At 41.0% G+C, this 19,782-nt stretch overlaps 1 protein-coding gene across 3 annotated transcripts in view; it reads right to left on the bottom strand.

Annotated features, from left to right (window-relative positions):
- LOC115816788 (fibroblast growth factor 14-like) overlaps positions 1–19,782 on the bottom strand; it is a 55,415-nt gene that overhangs the window by 3,796 nt on the left and 31,837 nt on the right. Inside the window, exons 1-3 of one of the 3 annotated variants that reach the window (XM_030779914.1) lie at positions 17,918–18,110; positions 8,241–8,351; positions 7,145–7,248 (exon numbers count right to left, since the gene is read on the bottom strand). In XM_030779914.1, coding sequence (XP_030635774.1) covers positions 7,145–7,248; positions 8,241–8,351; positions 17,918–18,110 — 408 coding nt within the window. Of the gene's footprint in view, positions 1–7,144; positions 7,249–8,240; positions 8,352–17,917; positions 18,111–19,782 lie in introns of those variants that run through there. The other 2 variants (XM_030779912.1, XM_030779915.1) reach the window with 2 other exon arrangements.

Below are 19,782 nucleotides of genomic sequence, written 5' to 3'. Positions count from 1 at the left end.
AGACAGCTGCATGTTTTAAGTTGACCTGACTGAGCTGAGCAACAATATGATCCCTCTCCAATCACAGTATTTTTTTTTCATTTGTCAAAAGCACATCATTCCACAATAATCAAATCCCAGAACAAGGTCTGTTGTTTATCTGAGTCATGCTACCTCATTATTGTTTGACAATGTTAGCTTCTCAGCACCACAGAGACCTTGGTTAGTTCTGTGGAAAAAGAGACACCCAGACTTCATTTTCAGAGAACTGCACGTTCACCAGGGACATCCTTATTTGGTAACACAAATTTCTTGAGGAAACAGTGTAGCAGAGAGCAATGAAATTTCTGTAGGTTTGGGAGAGCAGAGAAGTCCACAGATCTAGGGGAAGAGAGAGAGAGAGAGCGAGAGAGAGAGAGAGAGAGAGAGAGGAGGCAAGGGAACATCTCTGAAGCTGTCCTTTCAAGATATTTTTCCGACACATCTGTTAGGAGCATCTCAAAGAGGGGAGAGGGGATTATAAGCAAAAACTTAAATAATAGCACACTGGCCCTATGCAGGGGGTGAATGCTGACAACATGAACTATTCTTATTGAATTTATAGAGAATGACACTGCCTTATTTTAAGTGCCTGAGGTGAGTCTCAGTAAAATCTTCCCCTCGCCGTTAGTAGGTCAGTAATGATTTAACAATCTACCCCCATAAAGGGGGTCTTTCCCTGAGGGGGGGTGGTGACATAAATATCTGCCTTATAATGCCAAGGCTTTAATAGCAGGACATGCGGCCTCTGTTGACCATTGAAGGAGGGGAAAAAAGAGAGATATTTGGATTACAAAAGGAAATGACTGCTGACCTCAGATGCAAAAGAGAGAGAGAGAGAGAGAGAGAGAGAGAGAGACAGAGAGAGAGAGAGAGAGAGAGAGAGAGTGAAATAAAACATATGAGGTTTGGGTCAAGCCATGCTCTCCTGGGGCAGCATTTGAGAGTAATTGCTGCAATTTGTCATCCCCTACAGTCAAGCAACCACCCAACACCACAGGGGGCACTGGCACAAGCGGGTACAGATTTTTGCCATGCCAGGCGACGTCGCGGCAGCATAAAATGGCGGATGTCGTTGTGCAATTCTATATGCCCCTCTCGTGGGACACAATGGGCTAATATACGAAATATATGTGTGTGTTTGGAGTGTGTCTGGAGTGTGTGTGAGTGTATGCATGTGATGATCATGAGGAACGTTACCGGTTTACACAGAACAGATATGGATAAACAGACGGCACTGTAAAATACCTTTTCACACTGTAAAACAGGTACCGAGTCTCCACATGTAGATGTCAGAAGAAGGCTCTCTCTATACTTGTGCTCAAATCCATACATCAGTCTTCAGAGATGGACATCAGCTGACTTACATAACGTCTTATTCTAAATCCTTACATGAACATGTGCCCTTAGGCTACAACTGCTGCTTTTGGCTTCTTTATGCATGCATACAAGAGTGTGGCTGCTTTGATTCAGGGCGCTATTGTCTCACTCAAAGAGAGAGAAGACGATCCAACCCCATCATTAGGAATCCATTGCGAGCTGGAGAACAGCCGGAAGAAAGACGATGGCTATTTTTAGAGCTTGTTGCCCCAACCCCCAAGTTACGCTTGACCTTGTCACTTATGCTGGTGGTATAGACCCACCCCCCTCCCACCCCACCACTGGCGACTATGATCAAATCCCTATCTGTCCCATTGGCTTCACGTTAAGGTGGAATATTCCAGAAATAACGAGGCTCGACTCTCGGCCGGCCTACCCTCGAGCTTCGGTAAGGAAAGGCAAAATGGAGGAGGTGAACTGAGGCTAAATATTTATGGACCCATGCAACGCTCTTGCTGCGTTTGGGCCAAGACTGTGTTTTCTTCAATAAACATTATGCGACTCCCTATCTTCACATCGTGAGAATCTTTGGACCCCCACCCGCGAGCTCAGCTTTAGTCTCCATTTTTGTATTCTGAAGAAAGAAATCATTTGACATAACTGGCTGACTTTGGTTTTAGTTTTTTAAAGAAACGGAGAGAGATTTGGTGGGGCCTTTTTCTTGGCGAGTTCGCGGTTTGCGTGCATAGGAGAGGCTTTCAGAACACCATCGATAAGAGTGTGTTGTTCTTTTTTTTTTTTTTTTTTTTTTTTAACACAACCGAGCAGGTTTGTAATTAACACATAGCGAATCATTTCTCACCCTGCCATCTGTTAACTATGGTGACTGAGGCGCAACGGAAGAGTCTGCTAAAAACATGTTTTCCCTTTCGGTTGAAGGGAGGACAGGAAATCAGCTCTGTTTGCATAAGCCTGGTCTCACGACGTTTCTCCCTCTGTCTTATTTACGAAGACACACTTTGGTTGTCTTGTTTTTTTATTATAAAACAAAAGATGTGTGGTTGATGCAATGTTCATTGGGTCTGATGAAAGTCTAGATGGTCAAACAATGAGGACTCAGCCGGGGTTCAACTTAATAGTCCACAAATGCAAGCAGAATACGGGCTCACAAACCTCTTTCACATGCATCTCTAAGCTTAATGACACTGTCGGTCTATGTACAGCCTACAATAAAGGAACGTGGAGGAAAAGGAGATCCTAAATAATTCTCTGAACTTGTATGTAGGTTTCAGTATCAACACAGAATGCTCTTTTATATACTATATATATATATATATATATATATATACTTAAATCACTTAGTATTTTTTAATCTTATTCTAACATTAGAAGTAGATCCCCACACCACTGTTCTGAGTTGATATTAGCATTAATATAAATATAACCTGAATAAGTTAAAATAAAATGCATCAAAGCTTTGAATTTGAGCCAGTTTTAATTCTTGCAGAATAAATCCAAGGGCAATCATCCTTTGAATATTCAAGTACAAGAATACCAATCTGTCCTCGTGTAGCCTAACTAGTGCTCTGGATCCTTAAATAACATTGTCTACACCCTTTGGAAAGAGGTCTATTTCAGACCTCTCTGGTACAATAGGCTCAAAGGCTCGCCTACTCTAGAAATATCACTTCCTGACTACAGGAGATCTTTAGTGAGAGAGAATTTTCTGAACCTGAGACCTTAAGTCTTAAAGGGCAAAATTCCCACATTTGTATCAACAGTTTCTCCAGACACAATTCTCTTTTCCATCAGAAAATCATAAGGAAACACACAAAGCCAATGGAGGAGAATGAAAAGATCTGAATGCAAATGAACAGACTTTGTTCTGGTTTTTGTGTGTGTGTGTGTGTGTGTGTGTGTGTCAAAGCAGGACGCAAATTTGCCCAAAAAGAAATGGAAGACGTTTACTCATGTATTTTTAGTATCATAGATGGTGCGGATACCGCCACAAAACCTCCAGCCATGGCACGCGTGTAAGAGGGACATCCCCCTATCAATTATTCAACAGACCCTCAAAAACCTTCAGGAAGCAGCAGCGAAAATGGCTAATCTAGCTATCGAAATCGAGCGCTAACTGCATTGTGCTTTCATGTGCTGCAGGGGGAACAGACAGCTCTCGTGCACACCTTTACTGTCATACTCAAGATACCAAAAATAAAAAAATAATAAAAAAAAAAATAGGGTAGGCACAGTTTGGGAAGGAACAGGGGGTAAACGTTTGAATTCCCTATCTGTCTGTTCTGTCAGGGCCTGGAATAATTTATATTCCTGTCAGGTTGCTCACACTTGCATGCCGCCATGAAGCTTCCTTGGAGACAGAAGAAAAGGTTTCACAGCAAACAGGGAGAATTTAATGGGATTCCACAGTTTTTCATCCTGAGGACTTTCTTTCTCTGTTTCCCCTCGCTGTTCTTCCTTTGTTGCTTTTTTTTTTTTAGCATGGAAAAAAAATAGGACAGAACTCCTTTTTAAGCGCCACAAGCAATTACAACCTCAGTAAAATTCATATCAGAGAGAATTTATAATTGATTAATTGTGTTGAGCCGCTAAAAAATGAACCAAAATGTATGATAAAAGCGGAAGCAGATAAATATATAATAAACTGTACTCTGGAGTTATTATTACAGATAAATACAACGCCGCCACGAATGAACATAAGTTCTTTGCTTATCTTGAACATACAGTGCATACTCTATTTTCCAAATAGGCCTATTCGAACCAGCATTCAAAGAGTGAGTCTGTATAGTACTACTCTTATGAGTTTTCCATGATGTTGGAATCGAGCTTTGCGTATGTCATACACCCAGTAGGTGATTTGTTATTTTTTAACAGGGGGGATGGCCCAATGGTCACAGACCCTACTCTGTGACCATTGGGAGTGTATAGGGGGATAGAAAGTTAACAAGGGGGATGTATTTTGGTCATTTTGCTAACAAGGGAGATGGCATCCCCCCTCCTCCCTCTACAAATCGCCTACTGCATACACCTATACTTTACTAAACTCCTCCATTTCGTTAGCCACTGACACATCAGGCTGATTAATCAAACCAGCCTCTAGATGGTTCAGAGCATGAATATCTGGTTTGTAGAGGCATGACTGTGGTGTCTGTGGTATGCTTGTGGAGACTGAATAGAGTAAACAGATCAGATATGAAAGAGAACTGGTAATTAGAAACAATTACAAAAGAAACTTTCCCTAATTTTAATTACAGCAGAGTGGCACCTCATTGCCACGGACAGTGGGTGTGTGTTCTCAGTAATACAATAAGTGTATGCTCACTGCATGTGTCTTCCAGCTAGGTTTGGTGCGCAACGGTGTGATTGTGCATGTATTCAATGGAAAACGTTTTTGATCACTGGCTATAACTATGTGCTAATCGATATTCTTATCACAGGCAAAACCTCAAGTAATCACTTGTTATACAGCTTGTGTAAATTGCTTATTCCAAAAAAATATGAACTGGACAAACCCTCATGTTGATCATGAAAAATTGGGATAACATAGGTGACACGTGCCTTTAACAACCTGACAATGAAGAACGTGTTCTCCTTATTTCGCTTTCAGCTCTCGAATATGATGTGCTCACAGATGCATTTGCAAGGTAGCGTGGGAGTTAATGATGCTGGCCACTTAAAATAGGATTTGGTTAAAAGTCAGAAATGCTAAGGTGGTGTAACCTCCTGAGTTTACATTCAAAGAATAACAGGGATTTAAGAAGGCTAATTTGCTTGATACGATTTTTAAACGAATGGTTTGACATGAACATGTTTTATACTGTTAAATAAATAACATGGAGAAGGCAACAGGTGCAAGTACACACTCAAAACAAGAAATCTATGTTTTTTATACATTTTTTATATATATTTTATAAAGTCAATGAGGCAAAAACAAAAAAACATGGCACGCGTCACAAGGGCGGGATAAGGAATAGTTTTGAAACAACTAGTCTAAATCGCTCCTACAGGTCAGAGGTGATGCCCACAACTGCATGTCTGGGAAATCACAACCTCTACCACACCTTGTCTTTAGAGTAGACCCTCCACCCAGAACTTCCATTTAAAACCAGATATTGACATCCTCTGTAACAATGACCAATGAGCTTATCACAACATTTCTACTATTATGTCACTGCTTCTCCTGACAGGTAGACAACATAGAACCTAAATCCTTTTTGTCCAGACTAAATTTTTTAAGCTACAGTCTAAGACAAAAAAAAAAGCTGAATTATTCTTATGAAGAAAATGAAGACAACCAACTGCTAAAATGAGTTTTATTGATGATTTTTATGTAACTTGTCTGTGGTGTAAGTGTTGCACAGGTGGTATATTTTTGAAGTACGTGGCCTACCCATTTACTGCAGACTCAAGGTATTGTCATACAGGGTGAGAGGGAAGATCGCTAAGGAATGTTCATATTCACGTGCAAACAAAAGGAATATTTCTGAAATGTATGTTCATCTTACTATATGCACAGAAATAAATAATGGTTTATTCCACTCATGGAAAATGTAAATGGCATATCTGGAAAATGCCCATAGTCTGTTTGTACTGGGAAACTGATGCGCAAATAGAAATCAGAAACTCAGATACCCTGTATAAAAATGTACACTTCTTAAAATGAATTCTCAATAAGCTATGGAGAGTAAATGACTGCAGCTGGTCCTCCGTTTGTCCTGCATTCATTTGTGTACATCCTGCTCACCGATCGAACCATACAGATTACATTCAAATCCTCCTCATTTTAATTCCTCTTCTACATCCGGCTCAGTCACAGGTTCATGGACCGGTGACTTTAAATCTCAGTGTGTTAATCCTCTCTCTGCTTTTCTTAATGTGTATTGTGATTGGATGGAACGAGGAAATGGGGGTGGGGTTGTGGGGTGTAGGGGGTGGGGGTGATTGGTTGTCTTGGGTACCTTGTTTGTGTGGACTAGCGAAGGGCTATTGAACTCTAACCCTCAAATCCAGTTTTGTCTAATTTCATTTTTCTACAGACCTTCCCTTGTCTCTGGCTGAAGGGTGCACACTCAAGACCAATAGAAGAGGACATGGGTAAACGTCAAAGGTTTGGAGTTGAGAGCCAAGGTTCAATAGCCCAGGACTACTGGAGGACAAATGGTGGTACAGATTTCAGTTGACCTGTGGGTATTTTTCACAAACATTCATGTTAAAGAACCAATTAAATGACAGTCTGGAATTCCAGTTGACTCTGTTTTATCTGACTGAAGCTGACTTGGGTGTGTGTGATGTGAAAAATGTCCTAATTGTATGCCCGGATAATTCCTTCCTGGCTTGGTGTGAAATCCGCGCTTTTCCAGTACTGATTTATATTAACTACTGGTCCTGATCTGCATGAAATGGATAGGCCATGACATATTTTACATTTACATGGCATAATTTCAGTTTACAACTAAGAGTGGCCCAGTCAATTTGACAGCCTTTGGAGTGTGATAAAGAGAAACGCCTTAAGAATAAAGAAATGAAATGACAATAAGAACCTTGATCTGAACATTGTTTTATGCCTGTAGAACACTGAGGCACACAGAGTGGAATATGAAGCAAGTCAAGTGACCCCAAAATATTAAGTCACCTGCATTAAACTCCAAGAATAGATAGATAGATAGATAGATAGATAGATAGATAGATAGATAGATAGATAGATAGATAGATAGATAGATAGATAGATAGATAAAAAAAATTAAAAAGCGTCTTATTACGGTTTTGTGTCAGTTCACAGCGGACTTACCGATGTGTAGAGATGCCCCTCCCCATTCATAGCAATGTATAACCCCGTCTTCACTGACTGGATGGCGACGACTCGGAGACCCACTGGGATGAGGTTGAATAATGCTGTGGATTCCATATTCACAATATGAGCTTACACCAGTAAGCAACCCATAAGCCGTACTTAACTTGAACAATGGGATTAAACACTGAGCAGTTCTTGTTTTTCTTTCAGAAGACTGCTTTTTACAATTTGATTCGCGTTTGATGAGATTCGTGATGAGTTTGCTGGAGATCACTGATGTTTTGGTGAAGAGAGTCCATTGGGGATGACTGACTTGAGACTAACATTAAGGAAACAGCTGTTGTGTTTTAAAAGCCTTTTATCTGCATCATCACATTTCTGAAGTTATATAAGTACCGGTGATTTCTAACTGATGGCTAAAAGTTGATGAACTGTCGTAGAAGACACCACGGTACTTGGAGCAAAACTGTACCAAAACTGATGCTTTATTTTTCAAACTACATCGAATAAAATATATTTTGCTTGTCACTCAAATTGCTTCGCTTAGAAAAACAGATCAAAGCCTTGCCTCATATTTACGTGACGTAAGCAGAATCAAACCATAATGACTTTTATAATGACATGACTGAACCTGTGTGTGTGTGTGACATGTGAATCCTCATATAACCCATTCTGCCTCTAGAACTGAGAAGTTCATACTGGGTACATTGCAAAACACGCATGTGAGTAATAAAATAATAAGATATATTTTTTCAGCTGAGATGGGATATTAAGTGGGAAATCTTCATCTTAGATGGCTTGTGTATGTTTCAACTTAATTTGTACATATACGTACACAGAGATGAGTGTGTATATTGACAGAAAGTGACTCAGTGGTTAAAAATTGACTGTACCAGAGGAAAAAAAAAAATCATTCCTGTGGAATAGCCATTACACGTGCTCTATTAAAACCCTTCGGCCTATCTAACCAGGAATGACTAAGGTTGTTGATTTGAGAAAAGAAAAATGATAAAAGAAAAAAAAAAAAAAGGGAAAAAAAATCAGTAAATTCTCCCAAAGTAAAGCACAACAGAATGTGTTTAAATGAACTTACAGGAATTAGTACTGTCATCTTTGGTCCCGTCCAAACACCCATCTGGGTTCATCTGTAAGTAGTATCCCTGCCTGCAATACAACCTGGTCACTATACCCTTCAGCTGGGGATCTGAAGAAGAGAGAGAGAGAGAAAAGAGAGAGAAAAGAGGAAACACGAGTTAAGACAGAGATAAATGGGACACGCCAAAATACAGGAACACACGGGAGCATCCCTGTCCACATCCACGCTCAGGGCTTTGTTTTGTGGCCTGCGAGTGTATTTCATTTAGCGCGCTGTCAGAGATGAACTTTTAAAACCGCTTGCCATAATATTCAGCAGTTATATGTTAAGGAGTTACGATAGGGTTATGACATTCAGGTTCATCCCATTAAGCATTTCTGAGTTATGTTTTCGGGACCTCGATAGATTTTTTTTTTTTTTCCTTTTTTTAATACAGTTGGTCAGTGAACAGAGGGATGTGTTATTGATTGTGCCTTTCAGCTGTAGAGCCAAAGTTATCCTTGTGATGTATGAGAGAGTATATATGTGGGGGTTTTTTCCGTATCTATGGTCGAGAAGTAGCCAGGGCTGCTCTTTGATATTTCATCATGTACGGATGTGACTTCAACCTCATGTGCCTTGGACAGAACCAAAGAATGCTAAAAAGGTCAAACAAAAGTTTTCTGATGTGGGTGACGATGCAGGTTACGGCTGGTGGAACTGCTCCTATTGTCAATGTCAAAGGGAGAGCTGTCTTTATCGATCTGATCCCTGCCATGACGAGAAAAACAAAGGAGCAAGGTGTGTGTAAGAAACAGAGACAGAGAGGCAGAGAGAGAGAGAGAGAGAGAGAGAGAGAGAGAGAGAGAGAAACAGAAACAGAGACAGAGACAGAGACAGAGACAAACGAGAGGGAGAGAGAGAGGGAGAGAGAGAAACAGAAACAGAGGCAGAGACAGAGACAGAGACAGAGAGAGAAGCAGAAACAGAAACAGAAGGAGTGAGTTAAATTAGCGTTATTGTTGGTTTTGTGTATAGTCTGTCGCTTGCTTGAATGATTTATATTGTGTACCCTAGAATCCGGGACAAAGTTACAGCTTGTTAATACAACCAATAGTTCCCCATGCCTCCATTTTATCAGCAAACTGAGACACGCTCATTTTTCAAATTCAATTTACGCTAAAGCAGACACAGACACAGAAACACAAACACACACAAATACAAACACAGAGATAGAGAGAGCGAGAGAGAGAGAAAACATTCTTTTCATCTCTACAATAAAATCAGCCCACCGTCCTCCAAAAGGGAAAGAGCAGGCAAGAGCTTGTAAAAACTTAACCTTTTCATCTTTGAAATGCCTAAAAAAAGTGACCGAATGCTATGCCCTGTCAATCACAATGATTCATTTTGCCTTTGACTGCTAACGCTGCTCATGACTCAACCATAAGAGAGCGGCGCATGGCGTCTGCTGCCATGACAACAAGAGCCAGCCGTCTACTTCTGTTTTCCAATTGTCCACGTTCGTGTTACACACTCACCACACAACAGAGAGGCTTTTGATCCGCCTGTCCTGTCTGGTCCACCAGACAAAGAAAGGAGCAGAGAAGGATGTCAGGAGCTCTGGGTGTGTATGCAAGCGTGTGTCACTGTGTGTGTGTGTGTCACTGTGTGCGCGCGTGTGTGTGTGTGGGTATGTGTGCGTGTGTGTGGGCGTGGGTGTGGGGGTGTTTGTGGGGTGTGTGTGTGTGTGTGTGTGTGTGTGAATGTGCACTTGCAAGTATATGTGTGTGTGTGTGTGTGTGTGTGTGGGGTGTGTGTGTGTGTGTCTGTGTGTTTGTAAGAACCGAGGAATGCGGATGAGAAAAGCTAAGACGGATGAGAAAAGCTAAGGCATGAGATTGGGTTGGTTGGATCCAGAAAGAAAGATAGCAAACATGAATATCTATTCTAGCCTGAAAAGAAAAAACAGCTACAATCAATGTGTTTTGTAAGAAACACTGAATGAGGTAAACACATATTTGAATCATTAGCATTATTCAGTAATAATCATATCATTATAAAACTTTTATTGACAGGTTGCAAACCACAGCCTATTGATTTATCTGTCATAAAAACCTACCTCACAATATTTGTGCTATATTATTACACCACAGAGTTATGGAGGAACACACTACACTTACCACTTAATTATGATGTATTTCAGGGTTTGACTGTTATCATATTAAATGATAATTACATGCACGCTGATTACATAAACAATGACATGCATTTCTAACCCAAAACAGGACCAAATGTTAACTGTAACACACTGACGTTTGCCATTAGTATCTATGACGACCTTTGGTTCAACCACAATGTAAACCACAGCAATTCACTGTCAGTTCTGCACGCGTGACTTACGGTCTAGTGCAATTTTATACCTACTGGCATAGAACCGGTTAGAAAGAACTAAGAACACAAAAGTAGACACATAGGTGTTCTCTTATTCCAGCACCACTGAACGAACCAAGCCGGTTCTCCGGAATCCAGGACAGGAGCGAGGAGGAGGAGCTTGCGGGGGTTGTTGCACTGACAAATGAACAGCCAGAACCATTGTCATTGTCCTGTTGTCTCCCAGGTAACTCAGGATGTTATTTTTCTGCGTTGGCTCTGACTACGCCCGAGGGTTCGGGAGAAAATGTCTAAATAATAATACTGGCTGTCTCCTCGCGGCAATAAATATCCCAGAGAGAAAAGAAACAAATAAATGAAAAGCCTTCATATCGTTCTATTGACTTTAACAGCCGCAATAGAGAGTAATAATACTTTATGCAGTAAGAATGGTTTTTACGCTATATGTGCGTTGGGTTTAGGGTAATTTACGTTTGTGTCGTGGCCGAGATCGTTTGGATTGATAGCTCTCTGTTCGAGGGGACGACATTGCACCCCTGAGATTTTTTCTTTCGCTTTTTGCTTTTTTCATTTCGGTGCTCGTCTTTGAGCGGAAAGCAAAGGGAAATCCCATCTCTCAAATGGAGGAATTCCCTCCCTTTACAATCACACACACACACACACACACACACACACACCCGTCCCTAAACGAGTGTGCAAACACGCTCGCACACACAAAACCCAGACATGGGTGACCCAGTTTCAGACTAAACAAGTTTTTTTTTTTTTTCTTTTCTCCTAGTCCCTCCAGGGAAATGTCATCTCCCTGTTTGTCCAGTCAGAGTGGAGAAGGAGACACACACCAACCAGAGGCTCAGACGACACGGGGTTAGACGACGGGGTGTGTGCTGCGATCTGCCCTTGAGGACTCAGACACAGCGGTGTTCCAAAACACAACCAGCAAACACACACGGTAACAGAGAAAACTGGCAGCCGTGTTGCAAAGTGACGCCTGAGAAAGCCAGTGTGAACAGAAGGCATATAAGCATTTTAAAGCCGATTTGGGTGTGAAAACTATTCACTACTGTGGTATTTACCATAGTCATTAACGGCACTTTAGAGTAAGAATAAATCAATTTCTACATGCCTTTCATATACACTGTGGTGCCTTAAAAATCTTGCTATGGCGTTTGTAATGGCTGCAGTTTCTACCGCCGTTAGATTTGCTGTCTCTTAGCCGTGCGTCATAAACTGATCCACTCATCTTGTTCATCTAAAACAAGCATAACTACTGAACCCAGTCAAATTAAATGCACTGCTCTCTGACAATTCTTTAATGGGGTTGTCCTCTGTCGTTAATGAGAGATGACTCCTTCTGTTCCATCAAGATGTTGAATTAAGTGTAGCATTTAACAGCCCATTAACCCACACCAGCCACACTGGCCCGCCATTCCAGACTGTCATACTAAGGATTTCCACACTCGGGGCCCGTTTTTATTCTCAGGATGATAACCCACAGGGAATCACAGGGAATCCTATATCCTCAGGTTGCCAAGCAATGGCTCTGTTGCTATGGAAAGAGCTGCCAGATCCATTGCGTAGCCCTGTCTGTTTCTATGGTATTATTCCAGTCTTCCAGGATTTCCCTTGTCCAGCCAGCTGCTAAGGAGACAGTTCAGGGATTTTCCAGTATCTTGTTGGTTACTATGTTGCTTTTCTTCCCATTTACAGAAAGAATCTGTCTGTTACTAAGGTGACCTTCATCATTCTCGTGAGATCTATTTGTGTTGACGTTGTTTGCCTTGTTTACCCGACTTCTCACATGGTTCCACTGTCGTTCAAAAGGGCAGACTCTATTTTTTAAGGAGCGCTGATTAATATCATTCAGGACAGGCAGATTGCAGACTGATAAACACAAACATAAACAAAGCCAACCTGCGGCTTTCATCACCATTTAAAAAAAACAAAAAACAAAAACAGGTTGATATGGTAATCTTAAAGTGGTGGCAACCAAACAACCCTAATTTGGTGTGGTATAGAATACTCCATGTTGAGCAAATGGAAAAAAGAATACTCCATGTTGAGCACATGTGTTTGTTATAGTGTCTTAAGGCAAGTGTTTTGCGAGCCTAAAGATTAACATCGTCAGACCTGTTGTCAGATATTAACTTAATCTTCCAAATATGATCCACATATTTCATCTCAGGTAACAAACAACTTGATTTCAGATTACTTTAATTTAAGGAATCAGATCTATCCGTGTATATATTTAAAGAGGCGAGGGTTAATGCCACACAAACCAGCTTTCTTCATATCTAATATATCTAATTGATGATGTCACAAAATGAAAAAAAAAATCCCTGGTTAAATGAACCAGCAGGACTAGTCTGAGGAAAGAGAAATGTGTTTCGACAGTGGTTAAATAGTTTAACGGAGGAATTCAGTTTGTCTGGGAAATACAATTAAAGTACAATTGCCCTTTTTGGGGTAATTGCTGCAATGTATTCTACTGTTGCTATATATAAAGAGACAGGATGAGTTTAAATCCTATGACTTGTACGTTGAATTCAGAATATTACATATGTCAAGACCCCTTCCTTTAACAGGCTTCATTCTGGATTTGCGGCCATTTTAGAAAAGTTCGTCTAAATGACGGATCTGTTTCAAAGCCGAGAGCACTTTTGCCCTTCAGCAGAGCGCCAATGTCGCTGCGAGGGAAGTGGCCTGCTTTCAAACGGAAGTGAAGTGGTCAGACTAAGCCAGAGGATATGGCTGGATTTCAAACAGAACCCCCACTGCCTAGGGAGTCTGTGTGTGTGTGTGTGTGTGTGTGTGTGTGTGTGTGTGTGTGTGTGTGTGTGTGTGTTTGTGCGTGCGTGCGTGCGTGCGTGTGCGCGGAAGGAGGTTGGGTTGAGAGTTTCCATCATGCTCTTAGTAGATAAGAAACAGGATTAAAAATCCATCCAACAGTGCAAAGATCAACAGATATCAGATCCCTAACTAAACACCATATCATTTTACAGGGCTACAGACTTAGCTACATCTGAAAAATATACATGTACGAACATCTAAACATTATTTAACCGCTAAAGGCAATTAAGAGTCTAAGTCTGCGCGTGCATCACGACAGAAACCATTCGTCCGGTCTTCCGCGCGTACACGTCTACAATTCAGGCCCCGTGACTTCTTCTTTTTTTCCCCCATAAAGTATGATTGACAATAAAACTGAGCAAAAGAGAAAGAGGTACATTGGGACTAAAAAAAAAAAAAAAAGCGACAGAGAGGATAGTGAGAAAGGAGGAAGGGTTGCGGTGCCTGGGAGGCTTCAAAGGAAAGCCCTGCTGTATCTCACGTACAGAGATGAACAGGTGTACAAATGAGATGTTAGCAGATCAAAGGGTTTCTCTCTACCACACAGGAAGACACATCCTCCATTTCAGACGTTAGCTCTGTTTATCAGAGCAGGACGGAAAATAAAATGATACCCGCAGCTCAGAAATGACGTCAGAAAGCAAAAAAAAAACCTTCATAGCGAACTCTAATACATAGGCATGGCATTTTAAAAGTCTCGCTGGACTGTAACGACCATTGAGGAATATTTTTGCGAATGAAGTTCAAATGGCATAGTGGTATTTATGACGAAATATCGAAGTCACCCTCTTATAACCTGTACTTTGAAGAAAAATGGATTTTTAAAGGGTAAACAGTGTAACTGAGTGGTTACAGCCGTACAGATGATTACCGATACACATCTTTCCGTACTGTCAGACTTAAGTCTGAGTGCGTTGTGACAAGCCCAGCGGAGGGGAGCACTGACCGCACCGAGGGACACTGAGGACATGGTCGTGCCACACAGTGGGTCTCTTTGACCCTGTACAAATGCATGGCACTGTGGTTAATGTCATACGTCCCAGAGGGTTTTATGGGTTTGTTTCTGTGTCCAGTACAGGCCATGTGTGTGTTGTTCGTGTGTGTGTGTGTGTGTGTGTACACATGTATTTGCATGTAAGATATATACTATCTTCTCTCTATATATTCTCTCAGAAAGAATGTTCTGTGTGTGTGTGTGTGTGTGTGTGTGTGCCTGTCAGACAAAGAGAAATACAACTAAACGATGATAAGCATGAGAAAAAGAGACATGAGAAACATGAGAAACATGATAAAAAGAGAGAGAGAGAAAAGGAAGAGAAAACGAGTGCTGAGAGCTCGCTTAAACCTTATCTCTACTGCAGGCTGAGGTTCACCATTCTCATCAGTCTGTGAACGACAAGGAGACATCCTCTGCATGTGTGGGAGTGTGTAAGAGAGAGACAGAGACCAAGAGTGAAATAACATTTGCACAAGCATTGCTTTTTTTTTTTTTTTTTTTTTTATGAGTGTACATTCGCGGTTTCGTAAACGCCAGGTTGTGTGTACAGGTTGAGCTTAAAGTAAGCTCTCAAACGTGCCGAATCCCTCTGAAGCCTCCTCCGTGTATCTAAGAATAAGCCGCTTCCTCCTCAAGGTTCGGCCGTTCTGACGACAGTCACCACTCTGTCACTCATTAAAGAAGCTAAATAAGCCATAACTTCATTTATTAGCATATCTTATCTGTGAGAGACAAGGTCACAGCCCATTGAGTGTGTTACGCTACGTTATCGACCCGTGGCCTTTCAAGGCAGAAGACTGGGAGCTCTGTGTCGCCAGCTGAAACAAAATGGCCGACGTGTGTGTCTGGGCTTGCCAGCCTCTCTTAGTTATTACTTGTCTTTCCCTAGGCTTTTCTGACACGAGCCGTGTCTATTATTCACAGTGTGATATTCCGCTCTGTCAGAGACTGAGATAACCACACACAACTGATAGAGGTATTCCAAAAAAAATAAATAAATAAACAGGCCCACCTAAAAGCTAAGCCAAGCCTTCCATCTGCCACGACATTATAAAAGCCAGTAAGATGCCAAACTAACTAGGGGTAGATCAAGCATTATTGAATATAAAATATGAAAACATGCCAACCATATTTGGATGTAATGCAGTGATTATCTTAAACAACATATCCATCTGTTATTTGTATCAAAGACTCTGTATTCACAAACACGGTCATTTGATACTGGTCCATGCATATTTTACAACGGTGGATAATCCTCATTGTTTTGAATGGATATTAGATTCCACTTTACATGAAGGGATACGGACTCTGGTGAAATTAACAGGTAGTCTACTGTTCACTACTGAATTACTTTGTTGGAAAAACAGTATTTTCCAACACAAAAGATGAATCTATTTATTTCAATATGTCAAGTGTAAACTGAAATGTACTTGGGTTCCATGCTTAGCGGCCCTAGTCAACAGCTGGTCAATACATTGCTTACTGTAAAGTCAGTTCCTCTGTCAAGATTAATTCAGCAGCAGTTCTGGGCAAATATCCCCATAAATCTGTCTCTTTTTATTGTATGTTAGTTAAGGTTCTCTGAAGATCCAGTCTAATGGAATGCCTTTACAGTGAGGCATCAGTTACATGTTCTGGTTGAAACTTAAGTATATAGTGTTGCGTTTCACGACGCTGATGTCCAAACCCTGAGTCAAATACATGTTTTAAATGTCTAAACAAAACATTTAATAATAAAATAGATTGATAACTCTGGAAACAGATCCCAATGTCTAAACTCTGATCTAAACTTGTTCTAGGATCATATGAAGATTCCAGTGTATCAGATTCATAGTTGTTCAGTGAAACTGGCAGCCCCACTGTGGATTTGATTTGGAGATAAGGGTCATCAATCAAATTTTGTAAAAAAGTACTCCGCCTCCTTTCCCCTTTTGTCTTTGTCTTCTCCTCTTGACTGCTTCCTCAGACTTCTTACTTGTCTGAGACTGTCATGCTGAAGTGAAATCAAATGTCAGTAAATGTAACCAAGTGTGTTGCCTTGAAGAAGAGGTTGTATTGACTGGGTCTTTTCATGTCTGAGAACGGATAGAAATAAGTAAAAAAAAAAAGGGGGGGGGGGCAGAAGAAATGAAAAAAGGATAGCTGAATGGATGGATGAAAGAATTTCTTAGGTTGGTGTTAGGAGTGGGATTGAAATGTATCAGTAGGGGAACTAAGAGGACCCATGTAGGCCTGAAGTACACCTTTGGCATAAGCGATATTTCTTCAAGAAATTCTAATTCAAATGTTACGGCATAGTGTGTGTGTGTGGAGCATTTGTTTTGTTGGGTTTTTTTTTTTCACCTGTAGCACCAAACCGACTTAAATAAAAAATGTCATATTCACTCCTTTCTGTCGGTAGTGCCAAGCACAACCACAGCTTCCGGGAAAAGAAAATGATTAGAAATAACACAGTCAACACTTTTATGACCTTCACAAGCTGTCAATCATTCAGAATTACATTTGATTTGATGTGCCTTTAGAGTCAGAGAAGTGTAAAGTATGATCGTTTGAAAAAAGAAAAAAAAAGATGTTTGTTACGTGTAGTCAACTTAGTTTAGAATACTTTAAGTCAAATCATACATGTCTGGAAACCAAAAGGTATGGTAGTTTGCATTCATTTGTACTACAATGGTATTGGATAACACTTAAACAGCATTCGCCACAGGTTTCAATTTTCTTACCTCCTCATACATAAAATAGCTCTAATGACATAGTCTAGTGTCAAGCCATGAAAAAGCCAACATTTAAAATAAAGACAGAAATGTGATCTTTGATCTTTGCATTTAACAAACTGAAGGCTAATTTTAAAGTGGTTATTGCATTACAGCTGCATGAGTAAAACAAAAAATGCATTGCTTAATGTCGTTCATTCTTTATGCATATGAGAGAGAGAGAGAGAGAGAGAGAGAGAGAGAGAGAGAGAGAGTGAGAGAGAAACGAGTCGTTTAGTTTCGTTTGTAGTTTTGTGACAGCAACAATTTTCACGAATTTTAAAGCAGTGTATGGCGCATTGCTGGTCGCTTGTTTTCGCATGACACTTCAGATTCGCCAGACTGAAGTTAAAAAATAAATCTCGTTTTTAAGAGTTAATAGAATAAAAATCCAGACTATACACAGATTGCTGAACAGACGGAAAACTCAGAAAGTGTATAAGGTAACAGATACTCAAGACTTAATCTTATAACTGTGATTACACAGAAACCCTACCTTCCACTTTAAAGCAGACCAGTTCTAATTTAAAATAATGAGAGAGGAGATCGGTAGGCAAAGAATACTTGCCTGACAGGTATTCATTCAACTCTAATTAATTACTTTTCTCAATAATGAATGGTTTGGCTCCGTGAAGCCTCTGGTTAAGAGACCAATATCGTATTGCGTGTTTGACGCGCCCCGAATTATGTATACTTGCCCACACCTTGTCTCCGTAGCCTTCTCTTTTTGAGGCCAAAGATTCGCACTTTTGAGAAGATGTCGACAAGGTTTCCGTTGCAGAGACCCTTATTCTTATTGGGGCTTTTTCTGCGTCGGTGAGTAGCCGGTCGGTGAAGGTGTTGCTCCCTTGCCTGTCTCTTTTGGCGGATCAAACCGCTGGCGATCGCCGCTGCCATGTCTCAAAAAATGCCAAACAACGCAAACAGACCACGTTCACTCCCGGGCACGATTCGCAGGCGACATAAACAACTGATTTTTTTTCTGAGTCCGACTACTGCCCCATTACTGTGGCCAAAATGACTGTTTATCCATTAGCAGCACAAGTCAGTGCTTAGAAAGGGAGTTCGAAGACCACATTTTAACAGGCAAATCAGAAAATACGTTTTTGGATGTTTTACCATGCGTCCACATGACATGTGTTGCTCTCTGTAGTCATAAATTTCGAAATAAACGCTTCCTTTGAGAAAACGATGTATTCCAAACCGACATTTTAAAGGACCTCTCATGCCTTTCACATGTTTCAATTCAGAAAGGATTTTTTGATTACCAAGTCTACTAAATATGAAATTCAGACAACGCTGTTCCCAAAATCGTCTTCTCCCAAAAGGACTATCCTTCCCTCTGATGGCTGTTCTGTTTGCTACAGAGTGTTTTCACAGGTGAGTGGCAGGTAAACGGCAATTTCGAGCCACGTGCCTGTAGCCTCAATCATAGAGATTTTCCGTCTTCGCGTTATTTGTCTTGAACTAACGACCGTCTCCCGGGTGTGGCTCTGTGGTTTATGAGACACAGATTCAAGTTCTGTATGCAACCGGCGACACGATCCTAAATTAGCAACGGGAAAGACAAATCACCGATGAAAACTACTGAAGAAGGATGACAGTCGTAGAAATATTCACAACACCACTGTAACAGTTAACTTTTCCGCAGGTGACGCTGTGGGATTTTTCGTTAACGCTCCAAAAACTTCATCCGTTTTGCTCACAGAGGACTGACGCTACAGACCTTCCGTGGCGTTAAACGAGTGCCTATCTGTCTTTTGTCTCTTAAAACAAAAACAATCGCAAGCAGAACATTGATCCGAGGGTGATGGTCTTGCGTAGATGACGTCTACTTGATGTGGACCCCGCACACCGATAGGTGAACTCGAGACATGAGAAGTCTAGGCACGTCACATAAGGAGTTGATTTTGACGTACCGTCGCCGGTGCGTTATTATGTGCTGAAAGATTTCCGAAGCACGGAACACCTCTGTTTGCTTTGATTTAGACGAATAACAGTGTCTGCACATCCCGTATATCAACAAGTCCAAACTACCTCCGCTCCGCGCCCGTCTCTTAAGAGTATTTATCTTGTCGATATATATGCTCCCCCACAGGTAATTTGCTTTCCGGCAGCGAAATCCAGGCTCGGCACAGCTGTGAAAGGCTGAACACGCCCGTTCGAACGTGACAAAAACAGAAGACCACTCTGCATGCAAAAGGACCCTGAAAGGGGCGCGTGTCGATGGTGTTACGCAAAGACTAATTCAGCGTGCGTAAAGGACAGTTGGAGATGGTTTATTTTTATTTTCTATATTTTTTTTTTCAGTTTAGAGACACACTGTCACTTGCAGACATCTCTAAAGACTGTGCATCAAAGAGTGTTTTTTATGAGGTACTGAGAATTTTCCACCTGAACGAATGGACATCAGCTGGAACGAAAATCCAACTTGGGTCTGTCATTCGTAATGTCTGTAAAGATCGGGGGTAACGTCTATAACTGGGGATAACTGGAATCTAGCACTAGAGCCAGAAACATATTCTTTGTATAGTGCCATGACGAATATAAATTTAAATACAGCTACAAT

This window comes from Chanos chanos, chromosome 7, assembly GCF_902362185.1.
Source record: "Chanos chanos chromosome 7, fChaCha1.1, whole genome shotgun sequence".
NCBI lineage: Eukaryota > Metazoa > Chordata > Actinopteri > Gonorynchiformes > Chanidae > Chanos > Chanos chanos.
The sequence above is the reverse complement of the archived record's forward strand: the minus strand, read 5'-3'. Positions and strand labels throughout refer to the sequence as shown.